Below are 23,125 nucleotides of genomic sequence, written 5' to 3'. Positions count from 1 at the left end.
AGTTGAAATACCCTTCTATGCACATCTTGCTCTGCACAGATGAAAAAGCACAATGCTTAAGTTAAGTCCTTTCCTGAAATTAAAAAAAAAGTTAACCACAAACTTGAGGATGTTGCCTAAATTGACACTACCTATCCTTAGCAGGGGTACAGAGCAGCTAGCAGAAATACCAGGTTAAATGTCCTCATGAAGGGCATTCTTAGAGGATACAGCCCAGGCTCTGCCCATGCCTGAGCCAACCTGAGGCCATGTGTCACATTCCTGCAGTATTCATGTGCTTTATTATCACACACGCCTCACAGGGACTTACAGTGTAAGCCTCCGTCACAGCATGAACACACCAACCTTGGTTAACTGGGAGTACTGCTGCATCACACTTGGTTAACTGGGAGTACTGCTGCATCACACAGGTGCCCGCTTGGATACATCAGAGATCTAACCAAAGTCTTCCAGTATGTACTAATCCTGACACAGAATTACTCTAGAAGTGAGGATACAGGTCTGTTCCGGCCCTGACAGACTACTTGGTGCCTGTGAAAAGAGCACTACATATGAGAACTAGATCCAATTCTACAAAGAATTATCCAGTATTTATTGTAAGCACATAACTCAAGTTTCTCAGGACCTTCCATGTACTTGATATCATTCATATATGTGGGTGCATCACATTGAGTCAGGTTCCAACACACATTCTTAACTAGGGCGCAAATACGCATCCACAAGGAAAATAACTGAAATCTTCAATGTTAGTAAGAACATCAAAAGAGCAAAATGATCAAAACATCCTTTATAGTCAGTACATATGCAAGCTGTAGGTAGAAGACGAAAAAGGGGTGAGAGATCACACATTTCATCATCTTGTTTGAAGACTTATCTGCGTTATTATAGAGAACTTTAAACCAGAGCTGGTTAGATAATCTTAGTTTAAGGCAGTATATATTTAAATTACCACTATATTTTAATTATCACAAACAACATGATCTATAATACAGAGCTGCCACAATAGATCTGTGGTCCAGCTCTGTAGTTAAGTATTTTTGGTGAGATTACAAACAGTAGAACAGAAATGCATTATTTTCATTCAAAATTATGAATCACAGTGTAAAGATTAGATGCCATATGGTTATATATAACAAGTCTCATTGTGCACAAATAATCACTGACACTTTTAACCATTTATCTAGCTTTCAAGATGCAATAAATTATATGTTGGCATTTTAGAGACTAGCTATTGACATTCATGGTGTTAAACGTTCAATTACATCAACTAAGAATTCCTACTTCATGTGAACAGGGACCATTTATATTATCTCTAGCACAGAAAGCATCCAAATGCTCTTGTGACACTGTAAGGAGGCACAGAAAATTTCATGCAGCAGAAACGTTTTGTGCTTAGTGATGTTTTCTTCTGTTAGTATCTAGTGCTAAATCCTGAGAAGTCAAGCTTGGAAATCTCCTTTTCATTGGAAAAATTTGTTCGATCTATGCGAGAACTTGGGCTTCCAACTTTACTCAGCCATGATTTCCTGCAAGAAAAATAAGAGAGGGTTAGCATATGAAGAACGGCACATGTGGGATTTCATGTCCTGTCACACCTTTTTTTGTTAAGATCCATAAGAAGCAGCCTTCTGGTGAAATAACTACCTGAAATATGTTTAGTTCTTTTCTGTTTTGCGTCCCTTACTTTTTTAAACAGTTTTGCTGTTGATGGAGAATCAGCATTACAAAGAGCATTACATAATATTACATCAAAATACATCTGATAAAACACTAAAGCAGATTTACAGTAATGATCCCTCTTAAGTGCTTATTAATAGCATTAAAACAGGTACAAGCACCTTTGCAGATTCAATACTATACTTATAGCAAGGACCTAAAGCCATTCATAACTGAAAAATATTATGAAAAAAAATAATTAACAGCCAGTTTGCCCTTTGACAATGAAAAAAAAAGTGGAAAGTGAAATGAAAATAAGTTCAAAACCACCAAAAAGACATAAAGCAAACAAAAATCAAAATTATGTCAAAGCAATAATAAATTGTAATAAATACTCAATTTTATACAAGCGTTCTTAAGTGGGGATTTTGCATGTATTTGCATTATGATCCGATCTCTAATTATTCTGGGGTTGCCTTCTTCCACAGCACATGAGAAAACTGTATTGAACACAAATTACCATAAAGTAACCAAGGCTGGGAGCTGACAGTATGATGGCTGCTCCTACATGCACATCCACTATATTCCTATCCCTGCACCAATTTGCTAATTTGCAGTAGTGATAAGCTATTGTGTGATAAACAGAGGTGCATAACACTTCAAGTGCAGCACACAACACTGCTTAGAGAGGTTTATTTACCAGAAATACTTTCTCAGCATTTTCTGTTGTAGTAGTCTCAGAAATTGAAAAGAGAAAGTATTTTAGTATACCTTATTTCAGGAGAAATATATTTCCACATAAATACCTTTATGAAGCATAAACTGGTAGAGATACACAACTATGATTAGTATTAGAAAATGTCATTATTCATTCACATTTCAATTTAAGACCATAAAAGTTGTCTTATTAACAGTTAATTAATCCTTTGCAAAATCACACTGAGCATTCTAAAATGCAATATTCTTGCAGCAGGACTTAATTTTGATGTCTTTATAATGAGAATTGTGCATAGAGGTTGCTTACCTTGAGCTAGTAAATAAAACACACCTTATACATAGAAATGTATGTTGTTAGAAACCCTATGTGACAAAGATTTTTTTAGACAATTTGACACTGCATAACACCACAAGATGTCTCAAATGTCTTATCTGGTTAGCAGAGACAAGTAATTTTCTCCAGACCATGCCAGTCCTTCATAAGACTGGTCTCATCACTAGCACAGACTGTTCCACACCTGCATTCAGAACCTACGCAAGCAACACTGTTCTTGAAACTCCACACACAGTCTCTTGATCAGGAAGAAATAGATATGCTTAGGAAAGCAGGTATGTCCTCTACTCACATATTCTGAAATGTAACCCTAGGAGAACACTTGGTGGATTACAGTCTTGCAGTGTCAAAAAGCTATGTGAGCTCTTTCCTATTTGACCACTAAAATAGAGGGTCTTTATAGAAAGACTTCCTAGAAAACACAAACCAGATGAGTCTCATGTTCAAAGTATGACAAGCCTTAATATAGTACACAGCAACTAAAATTAATAAATATTTCCATCAGATGCTTATACACCTTCACACCATTTGTTCTTTGCTTCATGTTGTGAACAACCTCCCTTCTCATCCGTTTTAGACGATGAAGCCTTTCCAGCAAGGAGTGTAACACAGGAATAGGAGTACATGAGTGAAAGGCAAGAACCTAACTATCCACTCTGCTGGAGCCCAGTGCAGACCAGATATTTCAACAGAAGGAAAGAAGTCTCATAACAGACCAGTACATTTTGCTCCATATTATTAAAAAGAAATATCAGAAAAGTCCCTTTTTTATTTAGCATAAAAGTATCTAATACAGTTGGACGTCCTCGAGTGAGAAAAAAGAACATGTACTTGAAATACTTAAAATAATCTGTGCTATTTTTAGAAGACTAATGTGATATCCACAAGTAAATAAACTGCTTCCTTTTCTTCTCATTTTTAAGATGACCTTGTCCTGAACAAAACCAGAAGAAATACATTCCTTGCTCAGCCTTCACAACTGGCCCCAAGACCAAAATTCATCCATGGCTGCTTCCAATTCCCAAGTTCCACTGCATGAACGAAGAAACTCCGCAAGCTTTGCACGGAGCAAACTTCATTCATTGCCAACTCCATATATTCTCACATGTATAAGGACAAAGCACAAATTACAAAAAATCAATAAAAAAATTCAGCTCCATGGAAACTATAGGATGCATGTATTTTATTCCTTCGTTAATGTAGGAAGTAGAGAAGGAAGTGTGACAGAACTGCTCCTTACCTGGGATTTGCATGACTATAGGGGCTCACTTCTTCATTGAGATGCTAACACTTTGCAAGAGGACTTTCTTCATTGATCTTCCCTCACTTTGCTCGAGACAGAACATTCACTGAACAGTATGAAGCAGCACACTTTTTTACAAGCTAAGAAAGCAGGAAATCAGTCTTTGCAAAGAATAGTACACAGTTACAGCTCCCTCATTTATCTACAGAGCAGAAAATGTCACCTCTGATATTTCATTTGTATTCAGATCAATAGGCCTGAATTAAGAAAAGGTTCTGTATTCTCCTCTTCCTTCACTCAGCCTTCTTAGCTTTATTTCACTTGTCATGAATTTCAGATCACCCAATGTATGTAAGAGATTAGCTACAATTACTAGTTTTTTGAAGTTTTTTAGCTTGCCATTTATAGCATCCATTTTAACATTTACTGCTGCTACCCACTTCTCTTCCGGAGTGAGAAAAGACAGCCTCCACCTCACTTGTCACAAGGGGTAGGTCTGAATCAAAGGAGGACATTCCTTTACTCTGCGACAGGACAGTATATAGCTTACTCTTCAGTTTTAAAGGATGTTTTACAGCTACGCTGCTTCAAGTATGAAACATGAGCTCATCTCCAACGAGCTATTTCCTACAATGTTTTATTTCTGAAGTACCACATGTTCATGCACCCGCCTTTGGCCATGCTCCAGCCTCACCATTCAAGCTGGCAGTGGGGGGACTAGACCGACCCCCACGCACTTTAATCATGATTTACAATTTACACGGAATACAACCTCGCTGCGCGGGGGAGAAGCCAGGCAGGTCCCGTGGTGCCCCGGGGTCTCTCCTCAGGGCATGCAACGCTCCTGGCACTCCCGCCACAGGGCTGAGAACACCCACCTGATTGGTTCATTCAGACAGGTGGCACCCAACAATTGGCTGTAGCCAGTGTGGGCCACCCACCTCCTTCTGGAAGCTTCTCCACAGCTCACCAGCCAGTAACCACCCCAGCCGGTGCGCTGCCACACCTGGGCGGTCTGCTCACACCAGTACCCCAAAACCAAGCTGAGCAGCATTCCCAAGCAGAGCGGGCACACCAGGCTTTGTTACTGGAGCAACTGGGAGCACCTTCTCTCACCCTTCTGGGCTTTCCTTCCTCGGCCCGGTGAGGACGGCCTGCCAGAGACAGCTTCCCAGCCCAGCCTACCCGCCTGCTCTACACCCATAGTCACGGTGGCTTACTCCTTGGGCTTTAAAACAACCATATCTATCATTCTTTTCCTTTTATCATTTCATTAACTGAAACAAACCTTGCCAAGCGGCTCTGTCTTGTTACCCAGGCAACGGGCTCTCTCCAGTCAACATATTATTGGAAAACAACGTCTGAAGAGCTGGGTTTGCACCATCCCGATTTCGATCCTTGCACAAGTAGCCTGCCTGTGTATATTTTTCCAGGCAAGCATCTTTCTTGCAAGATGCCTAACTTAACTTGTCAGAATGAAACATGACCAGGTCAAATTCCGAAGAGCTCCCTGGAAATACTATTTAAGGAGCCTCACCTCTGTAAGACAAGATAATGATAGCACAGCCCTAAAAACACTGCACTTTGAATACTACAGACAGTAGAGTAGCTTTATGTTTTCCCTGAGTAAGATTTATTAACTAAAATCTACACTATATTGATTTCCCTAAAATAAAAGCCTTGTTTGGCATTACTCTCCAACTGAAATCTTCTGCTTTGATAAGGAAACAGCACCTCTGATGGAGGAAGAAGCAGGCGCTGGCATCTTTACACAGCAGGCATGCCAAGCAAGCACGTGAAAGAACAATGCCATTTTTCCTGTGCTAGACTCTGTATTGAACCATCAGTACAGATCAGACACTTCTGCATTTGTTGTATGCAAAAATCCAAACTATTCCATCCTGAGATTGAAGCAATTTACCATCTATAGTGCTAGAAATGGACCTGAAAATGACCTACAGCATTGATACCAGGAGAGCTGGGCACAGTTTAGGAAAGTTTCTCTTCACCTTAACCACAGTGTCAGTTACAGTGGAACAAGAGAAATGTCTGCTTTTACTTAGCAGGAGAGAAAATAAAGGTACTGGTTTGTTTACACTCTATTTCCCTTTGTTTAGGATAAAATACTGGGGAGAATGTTGCTTTTTGAAGATTGTATTTACATCTGTGACAGCATATAGACAAGGATTGCAAATATTTATAAAATACCTCCAAAACGTTGTCGTATTCTTAAACAGTACTGCCAAGTTTTCATAAATCTTGATATTTAAATGTTTGTATAAGAAATGTGGAATTTTTCATTCCTGTCTGGCTTCTGAGCTTTTGGGAAGAACTTTAGCCATTGTTTTCAAGCTTTTCTCTACAATTGTAAAGGCTAGGAACATTTTACTTGAAACCAATTTTTATAAACCTGAAATTCACATCTAGGTAAAGCTTCTAGTAGCCTGCATAGTAAAGATAACTCATAGCTAACTGTAGAACCATTCCATGGTCCCCTACACCGCTGCTCCTGCTGCCAGAGCCTAATAGTAAAATAGGAATCTGGAAACAAAATGTATAGGGTTTAATGTTGTTGTAGAAAAGTAGCAGGAAGGATAAAAACCTTTGAAGCATGTTTGAAAATACCAGCTTTTGACATGATTTGAATCAGCGTGGCCTGAAAAAACATACCACAATTAGCATTTTAATTTAGCAGAAGCAATCAATGTCTTAGTAAGGTGAAGAAAACTGGTTCTGAAGAAAATACACGAGGGATCCTGGAGAGAATCCTGGGAATAATCACTAATATTCTGGTGCAGGGTTAGGTCAAGAGGACTCAATATGTACAGTCGACTTGCTCCTATTGGCTTTCATCCTCTGTTCCCTGTACTTTCATTAGCTCTCAAAACTAGGTTCTAGCTTGGGGTAGAAACCTGAAGCCACCTAAGCCATAAAGCTGCTGCCTCTAAAGCTCTGCTCAAGAGCCCTCTGTGCTGCACCTCTTCAGGCAAAGGGCACTGGCTGGTTTTTAAACTGTTGTGCCTGCTGCCTGATACACCACCAAAACCACTGCCAGCAGCAGCCCACACTAGGTCAAGATCAGGGGTCTGCACTTTGTTGCATGGCTGTGCCTTTTGCATATAGATACCTGCAAAGGAAGGGGGAAGGAGCACTAGGAGAACAAGGCCAAGAGAAGGGAAGGAAATTTTAACACATTTATTAGGATGACCCCACCACAGTCAACCAAATTAAAGCCAAGTGACAGGTCACTTCAGAGGATTAAAACAAAAAAGAAAAAGAGAATGCCAGCAGTAGTATAAGGCTACAGGCCAAGAAGTAGGTGGGCTAGAAACGAAGCAACCTGCTCAGGCGTAGGCATGGTGCCCCAGAATAGAGCTGGAGCCTGTAGATGTGGGGAAGACTGCATGCGCTGCTGCTTCTGCCTGTTCACTAGCTCCTCCAGGCATCTTGACAACAGGAATTTCTTGGCCCTCTGAATATTTAGCAGAAGTTCTGTAACTGTTTTAGAAAGGGGGAAAAAGAGATATTTAATCAAAACTAGTGTTTGACTTTGCATTTTTAAACACAGCTGTCAGATGAATGTTGTTAATTTGTTTATATTTCTTCATTTTCTATCAAACCCTGCTGCACTCAAGGCCAGTATTTCTCTAGAGAATATATGATGAGCTTTTCTTTGAGGTATGATTTGAAAGTAATATCCACAGCAAGGGCAAATCAGCAGAATCCGATATGTTAAAAAAATTGTGTGACAATACTGAATAAGCTCCAAATACAACTTTGGGTGTCACATTTCTATTTATAAACTTGAGAAAAAACTTGTATGGTATTGTTCACCACATTGTGTATGTTATTGGCAAGATTTTTTCATGTAAAAATGATCATTACTAGTTTGCATTTGCACTGAGTTCAACCCTATGTACCTCAAGTTCACTTTATTGTTCATATCAAATCTATATTAAATGTCTTCACCTCTTAAAGAGTAGGAACTATCCCAGAATGAATGAAACCAAGGCTGAAGTTTTCCTGTATACAATGCAAAGATCTGTGGTGGGTTTTCCCATTGACCATTTTTGAAAACTTCAAGTCAAATTCAATTATTTACTTAAACATGAGATCATAAGAAGTGTATTTTTATTAAAAAGTTATCAAAATACCTCTTTGTTTAAACCATATTAGGCAAGTAACATTTGGCTTCTTTTATAGATCTTATCAGAAAAAAATAAGCAATGTTGCAGAAATTTGTTCCAACAAAGAGGAGTAAAGAAGTAAATGAAAAGTAAAACCAGATTCAGCCATTTCAGTAACTCAAAACAGTTTTTATATCCACACTGACCTACAGAAAGTACAAGACAAAAGAGAATTTCCTGTTAAGCTTGTGTCCTATCTTCCCAAATCAGTAAACATACCAGAAAGCCAGAAGCAGCTAAAAGGCTTATTGTATTTTCCCCTTGTAATATGTCTGCCTCTACAGGGTACAATTTGGCTCACAAGGCAGACTAGGAATTTTGGCTAACCCCACTCCGTTATACAGAATGCAATTGGAAGTTATTTCTTATTCCACATCTATTAAATCTAAGGCCACAGGAAGCTTAAGTGAAGAGGAACCGTTGCTGTACCAATTCAGGCCCCTGGAAAAGATGAACTCATTCTAATGCTTAGAAACTGACTAGCACCCATCACCCACAAACTGTATTTAAAACAAATAGCTGTATTATAGAGTTGAACAAAGAGTGATGTACTATTGCTGCTGACCATCAATTTTATACCTAAAAAAGTTAATGAAACCCTTACCTAGGCCATTTAAAACTAACCCTATTGGATGACCATAATGAATCATCATACCTTGACCAATTCAGTTTTACTTAAAATCCATTTCATTATAAGCCTGGTAAAAATAAAACAGCCACTACAGTAAAGGAAGCCCAGATAACAAATGCAATCAAGAATTTTGAAGACAACACTTTTCTGTTCTCTGGTAACAAGGTTCAGCAAGGAAGACAGACAAAAGCTGCATGAGGCCCAGCCCCTACATTTTACATTACCATGCTTGCTGTATCCTCTATGCAATTCTCAGAAGACAGATTCACACAGAAAAATACAGATTAATTTATTATGCAAGAACTAGAAATAACACCAGACCAAAACACAGCAAATTCCTTCAAGCACCACTGGGATTCTTACTACTTTCCTCAGAAGTCTCCCTTCCTTTACAAAGTACTTAGGATAGACAAAAGACTGAAAAACAAGAAGACTCACTGAGAAGCTGCAATTTCCAATTAAAAAAAAAAAAAAAAAAAAAAAAAAGAGAGGTATCTTAAAAGGGAAGCATTACTATTTTTAAAGCACTTCATTCTAGAGCACTGAGCAAGTCTGAGTGAGAATATTTATCATATCCAGCGTTGCAGTGACTGTATATGAATTCACCTTTCCCTAGAATACCAATGTTTGAATATTTCAGAGGCTAAAAGGTTGGCTCACTTCAAAATATGCAGGAGTGACCGTTTCCAAAGAACCTTATATAAGCATCCACATGGGAGCAGATTAGGCAGTTTGTTGTCCAGCTGTTCCTCATGCTGAAGTACATGTACAATTGCTTTTGAATGCACAAAACATCTGCCTGTCTATTTTTATAGTAAAAAAACAAACCCCACCCCCTCAGATTGTCACAAAAATCTCAGCTGTAGCAATTCCAAGCTGAAATACTTCCTTTGATTGTGTTGGTATTTCACATACCTTGATCAGTTGGCCTAATAGTACCAAAGTGTATGCTGGGACTTACAAATTACCTTTAAAGAAAAGATAACTGCAACACACACGTGTCTGCCCTTTAGAAATGGATGCTGTTGACAGAAAAACATGTAACAACTGAGAATTTTATTTTTATTTATAGCTCGCTAAAGTGTTTTGAAATTTTCTTATTAAGCATTCAGTTAGCTCAGCTCCATTTTTTCCCACTGACTTTACATGATTTAATTTGTTAATTTAAATTGCACACTTAAAGGAAGGAGTTACACCCATCTTTTTAACCTGCAATCTCAAGGAGCTTTTTTTTAAACCAACTGTGATATAACATAGTAGACATTTTAGTATACAAATTAAAACAACAGGAAAATGTTGTACTAATGTTAGAGAGCACAACCGTTCAGAAAAATACCAAGTAGGTTATACTAGCTAATAGTCTGCTTAAATTTTACACAATGAGAAAATTTAGGGGTTGTCAAGACTTAACTTTCTATTTTATTTTGCATTATGAATATAGCTACATTAAGGAGGAAGCAAAAGATTAACATAAGGACGTTACAGCTATTACGCTCTTTATTCTTATGGTTTCAAGCACGTGCTCCTGAGGCAAACCCAGCATGGTATGCTTACAACAAAGGTAACCTTGTACCCATCATATACTAGATGCATATATAATAGTCCCTGGAAATTAAATCCCCTTCACAACTGATTATCTAACAAAAACTAGGATTTGTTGATATGTATTATTTATTGTTTCTATAAATAACAGAAATAGATCTTGTATTTAAAAACAGTCACATACTTCCCAAAGACTAGCCTGTCTCATCTGCCTTGAGGTAAACCTCCAGACAGCCCAAGGCAGCAGAGGCACAAAAGTGAGACACACCAAGCCTCTGGCATGCTGTCCCTGAGGGAAGGGCACAGACACCTTATGGAACTGACTGCATCTTCCCACATTGTCACATCCCAAAGAACTGTATTTCATTTACAGCAAGAAAATTATTTTCATTCTTTAGCATATTACTTCTTCATGTTTTTCTTATGACTTCACATACATTAAAAATACCATTCCTGAAAGTTCTAATATAAAGACTGCTTTTCTCTACTGGCTTTTTAAGTTCCATAGATATAACATTTCACTTGTGGGCACTTTGGTCTCAAGCTCACAAGACGACACAGGCTATCTTCGCAGGTAGGTATTAAATACATAATCTGAAGAAGCCTTTGAAGCCATCATCCCAAATACCCTGATAGCAGGTATCTTGCATATACTAGCTGAGATTTTGAGTAAGAGAACCAAAAACAATTCTCAAGCACAGGCTACCTGATTTCTTATGTGTCTACATTATTCAATCGGCTTTGTAACATCTCTGATTGTTAGGCTTTACACTTTCTATCAATATCATGAAAAGCTCAATAGAAAAAAGATTTATGTGAGTTGCAACAGTGCTGCAGGCACGCCTATGGCAAAGTCCATTTCTGTGGTATAAACTGTCATTATGAATATACTCATTGGTAGGAATAAACACTTAACTTCAAAGCTCCAAGCTATATAAGGAAGCTATCAGAGCACGAACACATATTTTATTTCAATGGTTTTGTGTAAAAATGTTATTTTAACAAGGCTTTTAATGTTTATTGAAATAAGATCCGATGCATGTTCTTGCTATTCAGTGGTTCCTGTGCCACATGATATTTTTATTAAACCCGATTCTTGCAGTATTCATAAAAAAAATGTCTTCCTGTGCAACAATTTGCAACTGTGACAAAAGAGAAGATACTTTTTTCTAGAAAAATTATGTATCTTTTTTTTCTACAGAAATAAACTGAGACTTGAAATCCCAAATTATCACCTTTAAGGCAGCTACGGTACATGCTACTTAAAGTTACCACTTACAGAAAGCAAACCAGCAGATTTATGGATTATTTTTATTTGGTTTTAATTATGAGGTTAATGTGCTTGATCTTTCCTCCTACACTTTCCATTAGTTTTGGACATCTTCCTGCTGACTCATTACAGCCTGCCCTTTATCAGTACTTTTTTTTTGGTACTGACAGCTTCAGACTTCAAAAACTAGAATAAAAGCAGAGTTCTACTGAAGATAGCATCTTATTTCTACTACAGTCAACAGCAACGCTTCTAATGAAGATGGCGAGATCGACTTGATCACTGTTAAAATTTAAACCAAGATCTACAACTACTTACAAAAAATGAACGTCAAAAAAAAGCCCAAACCAAGGAAACCATCTCTAGAAGACAATTGGTCTATAGTATTGTCAAATATTCCTGAACAGGTATTCTGAATAATAATGAGCACCTTGACTTGCACAGAGTTTTAACTTTGTCACATATGCTTCATATGATGTAAGGTACCACAGCAAAAGTGTGCATCAGGAGGAAATTTGGAAAAAAGATGCTTTGGGTTAACACACTAACAGACCCAGGAAACACTGCTCAAACTCATTAAATGTGCAGTGAGCTGGGCAATATTCTCCACTACAATGAGTTTCAATTTTAGAAAACACTGATCTGTTTTTAGGGTAACTGCATATTCTTTTCACACGGTTATCACCTAGCTAAATATCTGAGTTTCTCTAATGTTTTCTAGTCCAAATAAATTGTTTGGTTTCCATTCAATTGTTTAAAAACACATTTTCAGAAGAATTATGGACAGTGAGCTAAGAATGTATGCTTTAATAATGAAACACTAAGGTTTTAAGTAAGCAGTAAGAGTCAGGTAAAGTCAGCTCTCTGCTGATTATATAACTAAGCATATCACCTTTTAGATTTTCAAGAGCATTGCTCAGGCAATGACACCTTGCGACCTAACTACTGTCTCTCAGAGGTAGTTAATAATAGCAGAGTAAGAGTAATATGGTGTAATTTCTTCATGTACAGCAGATTTTGAAATTCTGTGAAATGCTTGGTAAGAATTACAGGCAAAGTATAAATATGTTCCTAAACTTGTAAGTCTTCCCATATTTTCATCTTTCCTTCAAGTTCCAGGTGTCATCAAGAACTATCAAGTATCTAATTTGTTTTCTGTAATTTATGCCATTTTCACTCCTTTTCTTCCTGCTCTTTTGATATTTTATTCTGCCCAGACAGTTAAAGCAGACAGATCTGTTTCTGATCACTTTTATAGACTGCTACTGGGACTATGTATGTTTTGTAACATGAATTGAGAACTACAAAAAAAATCATAGTAATTTCACTAGCAGCTGTTTTTATTGAAATGTATTATGTACAAATATGCCATTAATATCATGCTTGACAAAACTTAGATTTTGTAGCTAATTACCAGCGCCTCATAAAGGCACAAAAGGATAAATACTGAATGCTAACAGGCTAGTCACGATTCACCACTCAGAAACAAATATACAATATAACTAACTCGAGGATTAAGTAGTTAATGAAATGTGGATTCAGCTTCTCAGACAAAGAAATCCAGTGTGAAATTGAAGAGGCAACACCTTTTTCAATCCAGACAAAAAGCAGTGCGATTACATTTGAAATTCAGAATATTTAATTAAATATTAATATCTACTGCTTTGTCTTGCTCTTACAGCAGCAGTAAAGTGATAAACCAACAAAGCCAAAAAATCTTGCCCAACTAAAACTGTAATTGATGATTGAGGAAAAAAACCTTAAGACTCCTCTCCATATATTCAAACCTAAGTTACAGCACTGGGCCTATCTACTGCTCCTTCCCTGTGTCTGGAGACAAAGAAAGATCACTCAAGTTGCTAGAGCAGGTTCTCTCCAAAACCCACAGCACTGACGTATCCGAAAGGCTGGACAACATCCAAGAACTGGATAAACGGATGACAAGTTTCTTACCTTTCACAAAATGCAAACCCATGGGTTTTTTTAGGAAGAGAGTCATGAGTTTTTCCCAGATATACAATTGATACACCACTGGTATGAGCAAATGCCAGCTAGGAAACAGACAAAACCCTGAAGCAACAGGGCATTTGGAAGATAATAAAAACTTTCTTTTACCTGAACATGTACACAACCCTTACAAGATTAAGAAAAAAAAATACAGTGGAGAGAAAAAAAAGTAACAGAGAGAACTCAAATGAAGACAAATTACCAGAACAGAAAACTATGCATAAACAATTCAGACCTTGATCTGTATGCATAGTTTTATTACAATTACATTTACTATGAGCACATGGGACAAAAATGGTTACATGGCTGTAGTTTTAACATGAACCATAAGCAGTTCAAAGTTGCTTCATTTAAATAGAACAGCCACACAACTCTGATAGAAACCTGGCTGGACACCAGACCCAAACATAGACGCTAAGGGGGATGCAAAGAGCACTTCTAATTTGGAGTAACAGCTAGCTTTTCAATTCATTTATGTGTGGGAAAATCATTGTCTTTCCAATTTTTCTTTATCTCTATTACTGTTACCCCTACAAATCAAGGCTGCCTTGCCACATACACGCTCCATGGCACAACCTGAGTACTGTGGACACAGCTCTAACTTAGGCTGCTTGCCTTTTGCTCCATGACCAAGTTTGACAGTCAAAAATCATCGGTCCTTGTTAATGCAAAGATGCAGCTGCCAATGCTTCCTTATGAACTAGTGGTACACAAGATAGAAAAGAACTACTTATCAGCAAAAAGGACAGGAAAAACAAGTTGTTTTAAGGAGAATTGCATGTAGCAAAGAGCAATAGGCAAGTATGTAGAGTAATAATGTGCCTAAATATGCACAGTTAAAGACAGAAGAACTCATTACAGCAAAACTCTGCAACACATCAGCATTCACACCCTCTAGTTTTCACTATTATGCTAAAAACAACCACAACCTGCATGAACATTGGCAGAAGAGTCCATGGAGGATGAGGACACCACCTTAAGCCTCCTGATGAGGTTTACTTGGTTTCTGGGTAGTTTGTAGATAACAGGAATTAAGGACACACAGTAAAGCCTCACACCAGGGGTAAAACCTGAGACAGAACATCTCCAGTGTATGATGGAAGATCAAGCGAGAGGTGAAGATGAATAAAAGATTCACTTTGATCCATATGCTCAAATGTGGAAGCAAGAGAAACAAAGAACTATGCACATTTTCAAACAGGACATATATAAACAGAATCACTCATGAGCTCCTACAGAAATCACTTTGTAGGTTGCTCCAAAGTAACATGCTCTTGAAACTGGGGATTTTGTGTAAAATATGATAAAGAATTACTAAATCTGTTCTATGATGCTACTATATAACATTCAAATTGCACTCCTTCCTTGTATTTTCAAAGTAGATTCAGTTTTAAAGAAAAATCCAAGTCCCAAGAAATTACTTATTATTTACTGTTCTTCAGGGCACCTCAAAATTTCTAAGAGGAGACTGTTTCTAAGGAATGCAAACCACATCCCTTAGGGCAAAATTCTTTCAGATAATGAAACTGTTGCATGACAGACACTGGATAGAGGCCACAAATCATTCCAGCTGATAAAAAGAAGGATTTTAAAGTTCTTTTTCATTAATTACTTTATGTACTTTCACCGCTTTTAATAGGTATTTGAGACAAAACTATGTTAAAATAATATACATTCAACATCTAGTTTTGTCAGCAGTATCCATGGAATATAGCCCATGTGACTCAACGCTCACCCCATATGTTAAGATCAAGCTCTCAGCACAGCAGTGGTTTGCAAAGTTTTTAACAGGGTTGGTATCAGTTAGCTACAAAGTAATAGTAATGGCCCTGTTAAGTTCCTTCCCTGCAAATAGTTACTCAGTGTATAAATTGTCTCTTCAACTGGTATTAAGCCCTATGAAATAACAAAATAAACAAAGCATAGCTACAAAGACCACATTCTACACACACCTTCCAGGAACCTCTAGTCACAGACAGGACTAAGCCACCTAAAAATCACAAATCAAGCAATTTATAATGTTAAAAGAGTTCAGAAGTATTTTGAGCTACAAGTGGAATTAGGCACCAAAAACCCTTTCAGTATTGTAGAACTGAAATCCTAGAATACTGTGTTTTCAGGATGATACATTTCTACACAACAGTTGCAGTCAGAGTTTCAGTTGTACCTGGAAGTACCAGGTATTGCTAGAAATACCTTCTTTAGCTTCAGGTTGCCATGATGAAGTTCCCCCTTCCCTTCCCAGCTAGTCTGCACTCACATCTGGTTTCAGTTACATGCTTTTAAGGTTGGTCCAGGCACCTGTAATGCTGTCAGACTGGCACCTCCAGAGTATTAAGTATTCAGCCTTGAAATTCTAAATTGTAAAGCAGTCAAGGCAGCATCAACTGGGCAGCATCACAGGTCCCTGAAGTCATCCCACCAAGATACTATATACAGATAGTTGAGGATCAGCCAGAGATCTGTTACCTATTGTTACATAAACACCTCCTCTTTCCCCTCTTTTCACTTACTCTGTTCTATTCACATCATATACTGCAGTTTGTTCTTTGCAATATGGATCCAATCTTTTCAGTTAATGATGTATTTAGTGAAATTCTGATTGTTCTTCATTATAGCATAAAATAATGAAAGATGCTGCCACTCAATTGGGACTACATTCCACTCTGAACTTAAAATTCAATTAATCTCTTTATTCAAAGTTGTAAGTCCTCCCTAACCTTACAGCACTTCCTCCGTGAGCTAAAAGGATTTTCTGACCTTGTAAGAAGGAACATTAATTAAGAAGTTAAAGTTAATTGAGGTTTTTTAGAAATTCAGGTCCACCTCACTCTTCATCTGCAATTAACTTCATAATGAAGAAGAACAAATTCTACAAGGCTCTGCATATTTAAAATTCTTAAATAATTTTCGAATAGGTAACATGAAGAAATTACATTCTAAATTACTATTGAGGTTTATTATATAAGTATGCAAAGCAGCATGGCCTGTCTCTTGGCACTGGGCCCTACCTTGCCTTCACTCTTCATTTTTTCTAAGGGTGCTTCATGTCAGTATACAGAGGCAGCAATCACCCAGGTAACTCACTACAACTATAAGCCTGGTGCAAAAAAAGGCAGCTGCAGCTACACATTTTGGTTACTCACACCAGAGATTATGCAAACTGAATGAAAACACAGTTTAGCTATGCCATGATGCTCTGCCTGGCTTTTCTGTTCTACTCTCATGTTGAATGTATTCTTTCACGGCCAAACAATATATATCACATCTCCAAATCAGAGAAACACTGGCCAGCTTGGTTCTTCAGTGATGTTTGAAATGTTTAATCTCTTGAATCTTTTTAAAGAAATAGCAAAATCTTGAAAATTAATTATATTAATCATAAGGTACTGATAGGTACTCAAAAAATCAAAAGAAATCACCGGGTATTTTATTTTGCCCCAAGGCACTGAAAGCTTTGAAGAATTCAGTAGTTAATACAATCAGTGAGGATGCAATTATAAAGCATATTAAACTTAAAAGTACATGAACTTTTACTCATTTATTCAGACATAGAAAAGTATTAACTCTGATCCATACAGGTAGGGACATGCAAAAACCAATATGTTTCTGTAAGAAGATTTTTACCTACATTGGTATACCACTAATACATCCCCAAATTATAACAAGACTCCTGCATGATATTAAGGGCAGAATTACTGTTTGAATGCTTTAATCTGACAGGAGTATAACACAAAACATCTTCATGGTGGAAATAATTTGTTTGACTATTTCCAACTAGGGTCAAGTTCACCTTATACAGACATCAATTAAAACATGTCTAAAACTGCTTGACTAGGAAAAAAAAAGGCTTTTGAACTCTGGGGTTTAAGCTGGGACATGTGGCAACCAGTAGAGGCAGTTCAGGTGGAAGGCAGCTATATGCCATACCTTAAGAGATGCCAGACACTGCTCCAGCCCACCAGGCAGGCTCTCCTGCCCATGGAAAACCTCCACAGCCATTTATAAGAGGTAACTGCATTTTGGAAGCCAGCCAGGATCCAGATGGCAGAGATGACAAAGCATATTAGCAACAGTTTCATATTGAATCACATTTACCTGTGTCAAGCTATACAAGCTGTTAGACCAATTAGCTACTGCAATGGTATCTAAAAATGTGCTAGGTTTCTTTCAGAAGACAGAGAAGGTCTGCCACAAAACTGGCCTTACAACACAATGGAAGAGGTTAATGTAATGAGGAAGAGTTATATTGTTACAACCACTATTACTCACTCTGTGACTAGAAACTTCAGTGTAACTCACTGAATTCTGCTAGTAGCTTTCATAGCAGTAATTAGTCCCATTTACTTCTGAACAGTTACCCTGAGTAAGATACTAAAGGTATGCAGAAAAACCAGTAGGAGGCCAAAGCTTCTACCTGTACTGCTGCCAGTCTTAAAAGATTTTCCAATCCTCTTAATGGCTCCACAGCATCAAGGTGGGCAATGCTTTTATGAGTGGCACTGAAGTACTCAAACAGGCTAACTAGAAACAGTGTGGTCTGCATACACCTGCATTAGCCAGGAGCACAGACCAGCAAGAGCAGGTTTGTAGAGTACAATGGTTGGTACTGAGGACCTGACTTCCATACAGTATTATACACTTCAAACAACTACTTTTATTCCCCCCACCATTTCTTAAATTACAACAGAAAAAAGAAGGTACAACAGAAGCAGGATTTGATAAAACATATTAAAACTGAGGGTTTTTGAAGTGTTTCTGTTCTTCCTAATACTCCTACCTCTTCAAAAGCAGTACTTAATCACTGAAAAATTTCAAGATTTCTCTGGAGTTAAGAATAGCAGTTAGCTGCAAACACCCCCATCCAGAACATTTCATCCTTAAATCAGTACAGATGTGAGCTAAGACATCTCCTGGCTTATAGATGAATACCATGTTAAATGGACTTCAAATGCCTCATCATGTCTGATACTGTAAAGCCTAGAACTTTGTTTTGCAAGCACAACACAATATATCAGTGTTCCTCCCTTAATTCAAAAACCTTCCCATTTCGGTAAGACCTTGCAAGAATGGTATTTGAAAAGAGGGCAAGAGATTTAAGCAATTAGCACCAGAACAAGTTTCTCCACATTTTTATGATTTATACATTTTTCTATACAAAATAGTGGACAAGATTTGTTGTATGTATGTTTATAATCAATGTTTTCAGACTTCCAAATGATTCATACTCAAGTTTCCCTCTCATTCTCACCGTTAAAATGGTAGCGTTCCTACTAAGTTCACGTTGGCTCATCTTATATCCCTCAACACACTGCCTGCTACAGGAAAAGAGTAAAAAGTAGACCAGAGGTGGGGTGACATGAGCACACATCTATGATTTCCTCTAGCTTAGCATCCATATTTCTGCAATCTCCATTTTCTGGGAACCTAGAATTTTTCTTCTTGCAAACAGAAGTTTTACACAGCCAACAAAAAACTAGTCACACAAATATTGAACCTTTTTCCTAAATTCAGTACCTACAATGCTCAAATAGCAAGTGACAGCTAACAAATATTAATAGGTATATTAAATAGCTGTTCAGCAATTAGAAAAGATACTTCTACCTAGGTCTTCAAATTGTGCTTCCATGTTGTTGAAACTTTATTTTCCATTTAAGCTGTCAACCAGACTTATTGAAATCAAAGATTTTCATTACATTTGGTAATCCCAAAATTCCTGTCTTATTTTGAAGAAGTGTTCTTCAGTATCAGCCACCAAAAGAAAACTGGTATTTAAAATCATCCCTTTTCTCATGGCATCAATTCCCCTGCAAAGTAGATGGAAAACATTCTACTAGCATAGCTGGTGAAAGAAATATCTAGAAGGCAAAAAACAGACAGCAACTTCTACATACGCAAGAAGATTGACATCTAGTGTGAAAACACTGAACTACAAAGCCTATACTGCATATCAACAATTATTAATTTAAAATAAGTAAAAAATACATATCTATTTAAATGACAAGAGAACCAAACCCTCCAAATAAAAGCACCTTGAATTTTTTTCAAATAGCTACAAAGGGCCAAAAATTGTTACAATGACTGAAGAAGTGCAGCTTCTAAAAGAAGAAACAAGATGTTAGCCATGAGTCCTAAAAGCCAACAACAGAATCAGGGAAGAAACTCAGACCAAGGAAAGTAACACACGCTAGCTGGTTAAGCAGAAGTGTTTTCTAGCCTTGAATAAGGTGAAGTAGAAAAGTTAGACAAAGGCAGAATGACTGCATGATTTATTTTAGAGTTTATGACTGAAAAAGATCTTGAACACCTTAATTTCTGTGATGTAGGCCCAAAGACTGATAAGGAGCGTTGTAAGTAGTTCCTAGGCAACTATGTTCTTTAGCACAATGCATATAGCCGTGAAAGACAGTTGATATGTTGTGGAATAAACAAAAGGCTTTTCATAGTTAAGGACTAAAGATTGAACCCTAGTATCAACATCATTATCCTAGTCTAGTTTTTTAAATACCTTTAGTCAAAGGTGCTTTCATTCCTGCAATGTAATCTCAAAAGTGTTTGTGACCTTTTTATTCTTAACAGTATCACATCTAAGGTTACAGTAGCACTGGGTGAGATTTTGGACCTAAGCATGTTTTCCTGGCACTTTCAGTTATTTCAGGCCTATTTGCACCTTCTTGCCTGTAGTAATTTTGTAAAAGTTCTATCTAAAAAATAGTATCTTAAAGAGCTGACAAAAGTGCATTCATACTACAACTCCCAACTCCTTTATGATTCATCTACTGTAACAATATTAAGCTATCTCTTCTGGCCCCTGCCAAAATCTCCTCAAGCCTATTCATCTCATACTCGTAAACAGTATCAGAAACTTTCCAGATAATGTCAGCCTATTGCTATTATCTGTGCTATGGCCCTTGTCTGCAGCCCCGCTTTAGTGTCAGTGTTGCAAACAGCTTTTAACAGAACACACACTTTTAACCAAAAACAGTTTACAAGCTTCCTGCTAAATAAGAGCGGAATTACACAGCAGCAGCTGGAGCCATTTGGGATGTCATCTGCATGTATGTTCTCACTCCAGGTATTTAGAGGCAACGCTCATAGCCTGTCCACCCCCATCCTTATGCTCAGTGTACGAACACACTAGATGGATCACAAACATTGATGTCTCATTTCCCCCTCAATCACAGAATTCTGGAATTAAAAAGCCTTTGAAAAGGCCTCGAGAGAAAGGCGCAGGAGCATGGAAATAATTACACACAGGGACAAGACAACCTAAAGGTACTGATAAGAAAATTTGGTTTACGTATTTGATTGACTGTCTACATTCACACAAGGAAGCCTTCAGGCCACACACACTACTTTATTATTCTGCATTTACCTAACATTACCAAACAGGTATTAAGGAGCAGTCAACAGCAGAGAAGTGGTACATACAGGCATCTAAAATAAAAGTTACCTCCTATTAGTTTCTATATTTCCCATTACTATGCCTCAACTCCTAAATTCTTTCTTTCTGTTAACTGCATCAAATCCAAAAAGCACTGATGATTAAATTGTGTTCTGATAACCACTCAGGGCAATTTGCCAAATTGCCAAAAATAATTCTTTTTTACGAGTAAATACGACTCCTTCACTTGACTGACTCAATATGTTAATCATTAAACAACTGAAAGTTTCTAATATTGTAGATATGACCAAAGGCTTGCTTTTACTCAGGAAAGCTTAAGACTCAAGGGAACCTCTGCACAATGAGTCAGAAGTGAATGACTACTTCAGGATAAGCTCTGGAAATGGTAAGTACATCTGGAAAAACGAAACAAATAGCTGCTCACTGCTATTTTTTGCAAGGGCACAGAACAGAGAACTGTAAGCCTACACAAAGTAAAACTTTCCTGACAGTAACTACACTGTACATGTCAAGTCAGCCGGAAAATAGTTTCTTGGCATCATTTAAACCCTACAGAGTTCTAAAAGGAAAGCTAAGAAGAACTTGCTCAATATGAAAGACCTCGCCAATCTCCAGTTTTGCACGTCCAGCTAAGAATTTTCAGAAACTGCAGACAAGCAGACCCTGAGGAAAAAATCCTCATCTTGTCAATTTTGGTTTTGCACTAGCAACCCAACAATACAAAACTAACTGGAGAAATGCCCAATAAAGATCCATGACTGCACCCAAGGTAACTGAAAGCAGATGAAAATTACATATTTTGAACAAACAGCTTAATTTTTTTCTTTGAGTATAACAGATCTACAGAGTAAGTTTCTTTATACTTACTCAACTCCATTATATTTTACATATTAGACATGTAATTTATAGTTCATCATGTTACTTTAGAAGTTTATTCCTACCAAATGCAGTTTGCGTCTCACCTCTTCACACACTAATCCCAGCACCTTAAGACCTCCTCTAGCAGCCCTACTCTCTACACATGTATTTTTTCACTAGACACAGGCAGTGTGAAGAATTTTAATCTGATAGATCAAGATATATCTGTATGCAACTACAGGAAGAGAAACACAATGCAAACCACAAATTACACATACCTCCCTACATCCTAAGATACAAACACTCCACAGTTCAGAAACAGACTGCAGGAGATGAAGAAAGGAATACTGAATGGATGGAAGAAGTGAATGCATCCACAAGTGACACCTGAGATTCCCACTGTGGAGAATCGCTAGTTATGAAGCAGTTGATATTTCATACCATACCTTCTTGGGTCATGAACTATGCACACCACACTTAACTTTGTTGTGAGGCTGAGAAATTTAGGGCCCCTTCTCTAGACTCAATTATAGCTCTAGCTAAACATTACCCAGAAAAACCATTCAGAACTCAGTTTCAGGATCTGCTTTTTATTTGTCATTAGTATTACACTGGGTCTGATTAAAAAAATAATTAAAACATATCATGGCATTACTTGATCATAATTGTTTTATTTTTACCATCCTTTTTATTAGGAGAACTAGATATCAGAACAACAAAATGTGCAATGAACCGGAACAGATATGGCATAGAACAAGAAATATCTGGAAACTATTCAAAATACTTAGTATCTCCTTTTCACTAAAGATTAGTAATAATACCACATGTTCAGGTTTATTAATCAAGTGCCAGAAAATCATGAGACCAGCTGAAGTCTTATGAGATCTTTAAAATAAAATCCAGAGGTTTTGCTTGCTTCTGGGTTTTGGCATTATCTTAACAGTGCCAACATTTTCTCTGCCATACACAAGGCTGGAAGCCTTTCTTTAAAACAGAATTTCAATTCCTACATAACAGTTTTCCACCAAGCATTGGGGCTTCAACAAAAAACATCCAAGTACCGTCACAAAAATCTTTAACTAGCAATGCACTCAATCAAGATGCAATCAGTCATTAGTGAATTTAGTATTATCAGTGTACCTGAAGACAAGCTTCACGAAACAGGCTGTTGTTGTTCTCTATAATTAACTAAAAACTAACCTCCCATTCTAGACATTTTATTCACCAAATGAAACACACCAGAAGTTACTTGCTAGTGCAATAGCCCTCAGCATA

The 23,125-nt window shown here is 37.4% G+C and overlaps 1 protein-coding gene across 3 annotated transcripts in view; it reads right to left on the bottom strand.

Annotated features, from left to right (window-relative positions):
* Nucleotides 1-563: 563 nt before the first annotated feature.
* Nucleotides 564-23,125, bottom strand: part of ACYP2 (acylphosphatase 2) — a 42,310-nt gene continuing 19,748 nt past the window's right edge. For 2 of the 3 annotated variants that reach the window (XM_055815938.1, XM_027783303.2), the window contains one exon: nucleotides 564-1,526. In XM_055815938.1, the coding sequence (XP_055671913.1) occupies nucleotides 1,412-1,526 (115 nt within the window). In that variant the 3' untranslated portion in view covers nucleotides 564-1,411. Of the gene's footprint in view, nucleotides 1,527-7,290; nucleotides 7,449-23,125 lie in introns of all 3 variants that reach the window. The other variant, XM_055815936.1, reaches the window with a different exon arrangement.

This window comes from Falco peregrinus, chromosome 11 (genome assembly GCF_023634155.1).
Source record: "Falco peregrinus isolate bFalPer1 chromosome 11, bFalPer1.pri, whole genome shotgun sequence".
NCBI lineage: Eukaryota > Metazoa > Chordata > Aves > Falconiformes > Falconidae > Falco > Falco peregrinus.
This window is presented reverse-complemented; position numbering and strand designations above follow the sequence as displayed.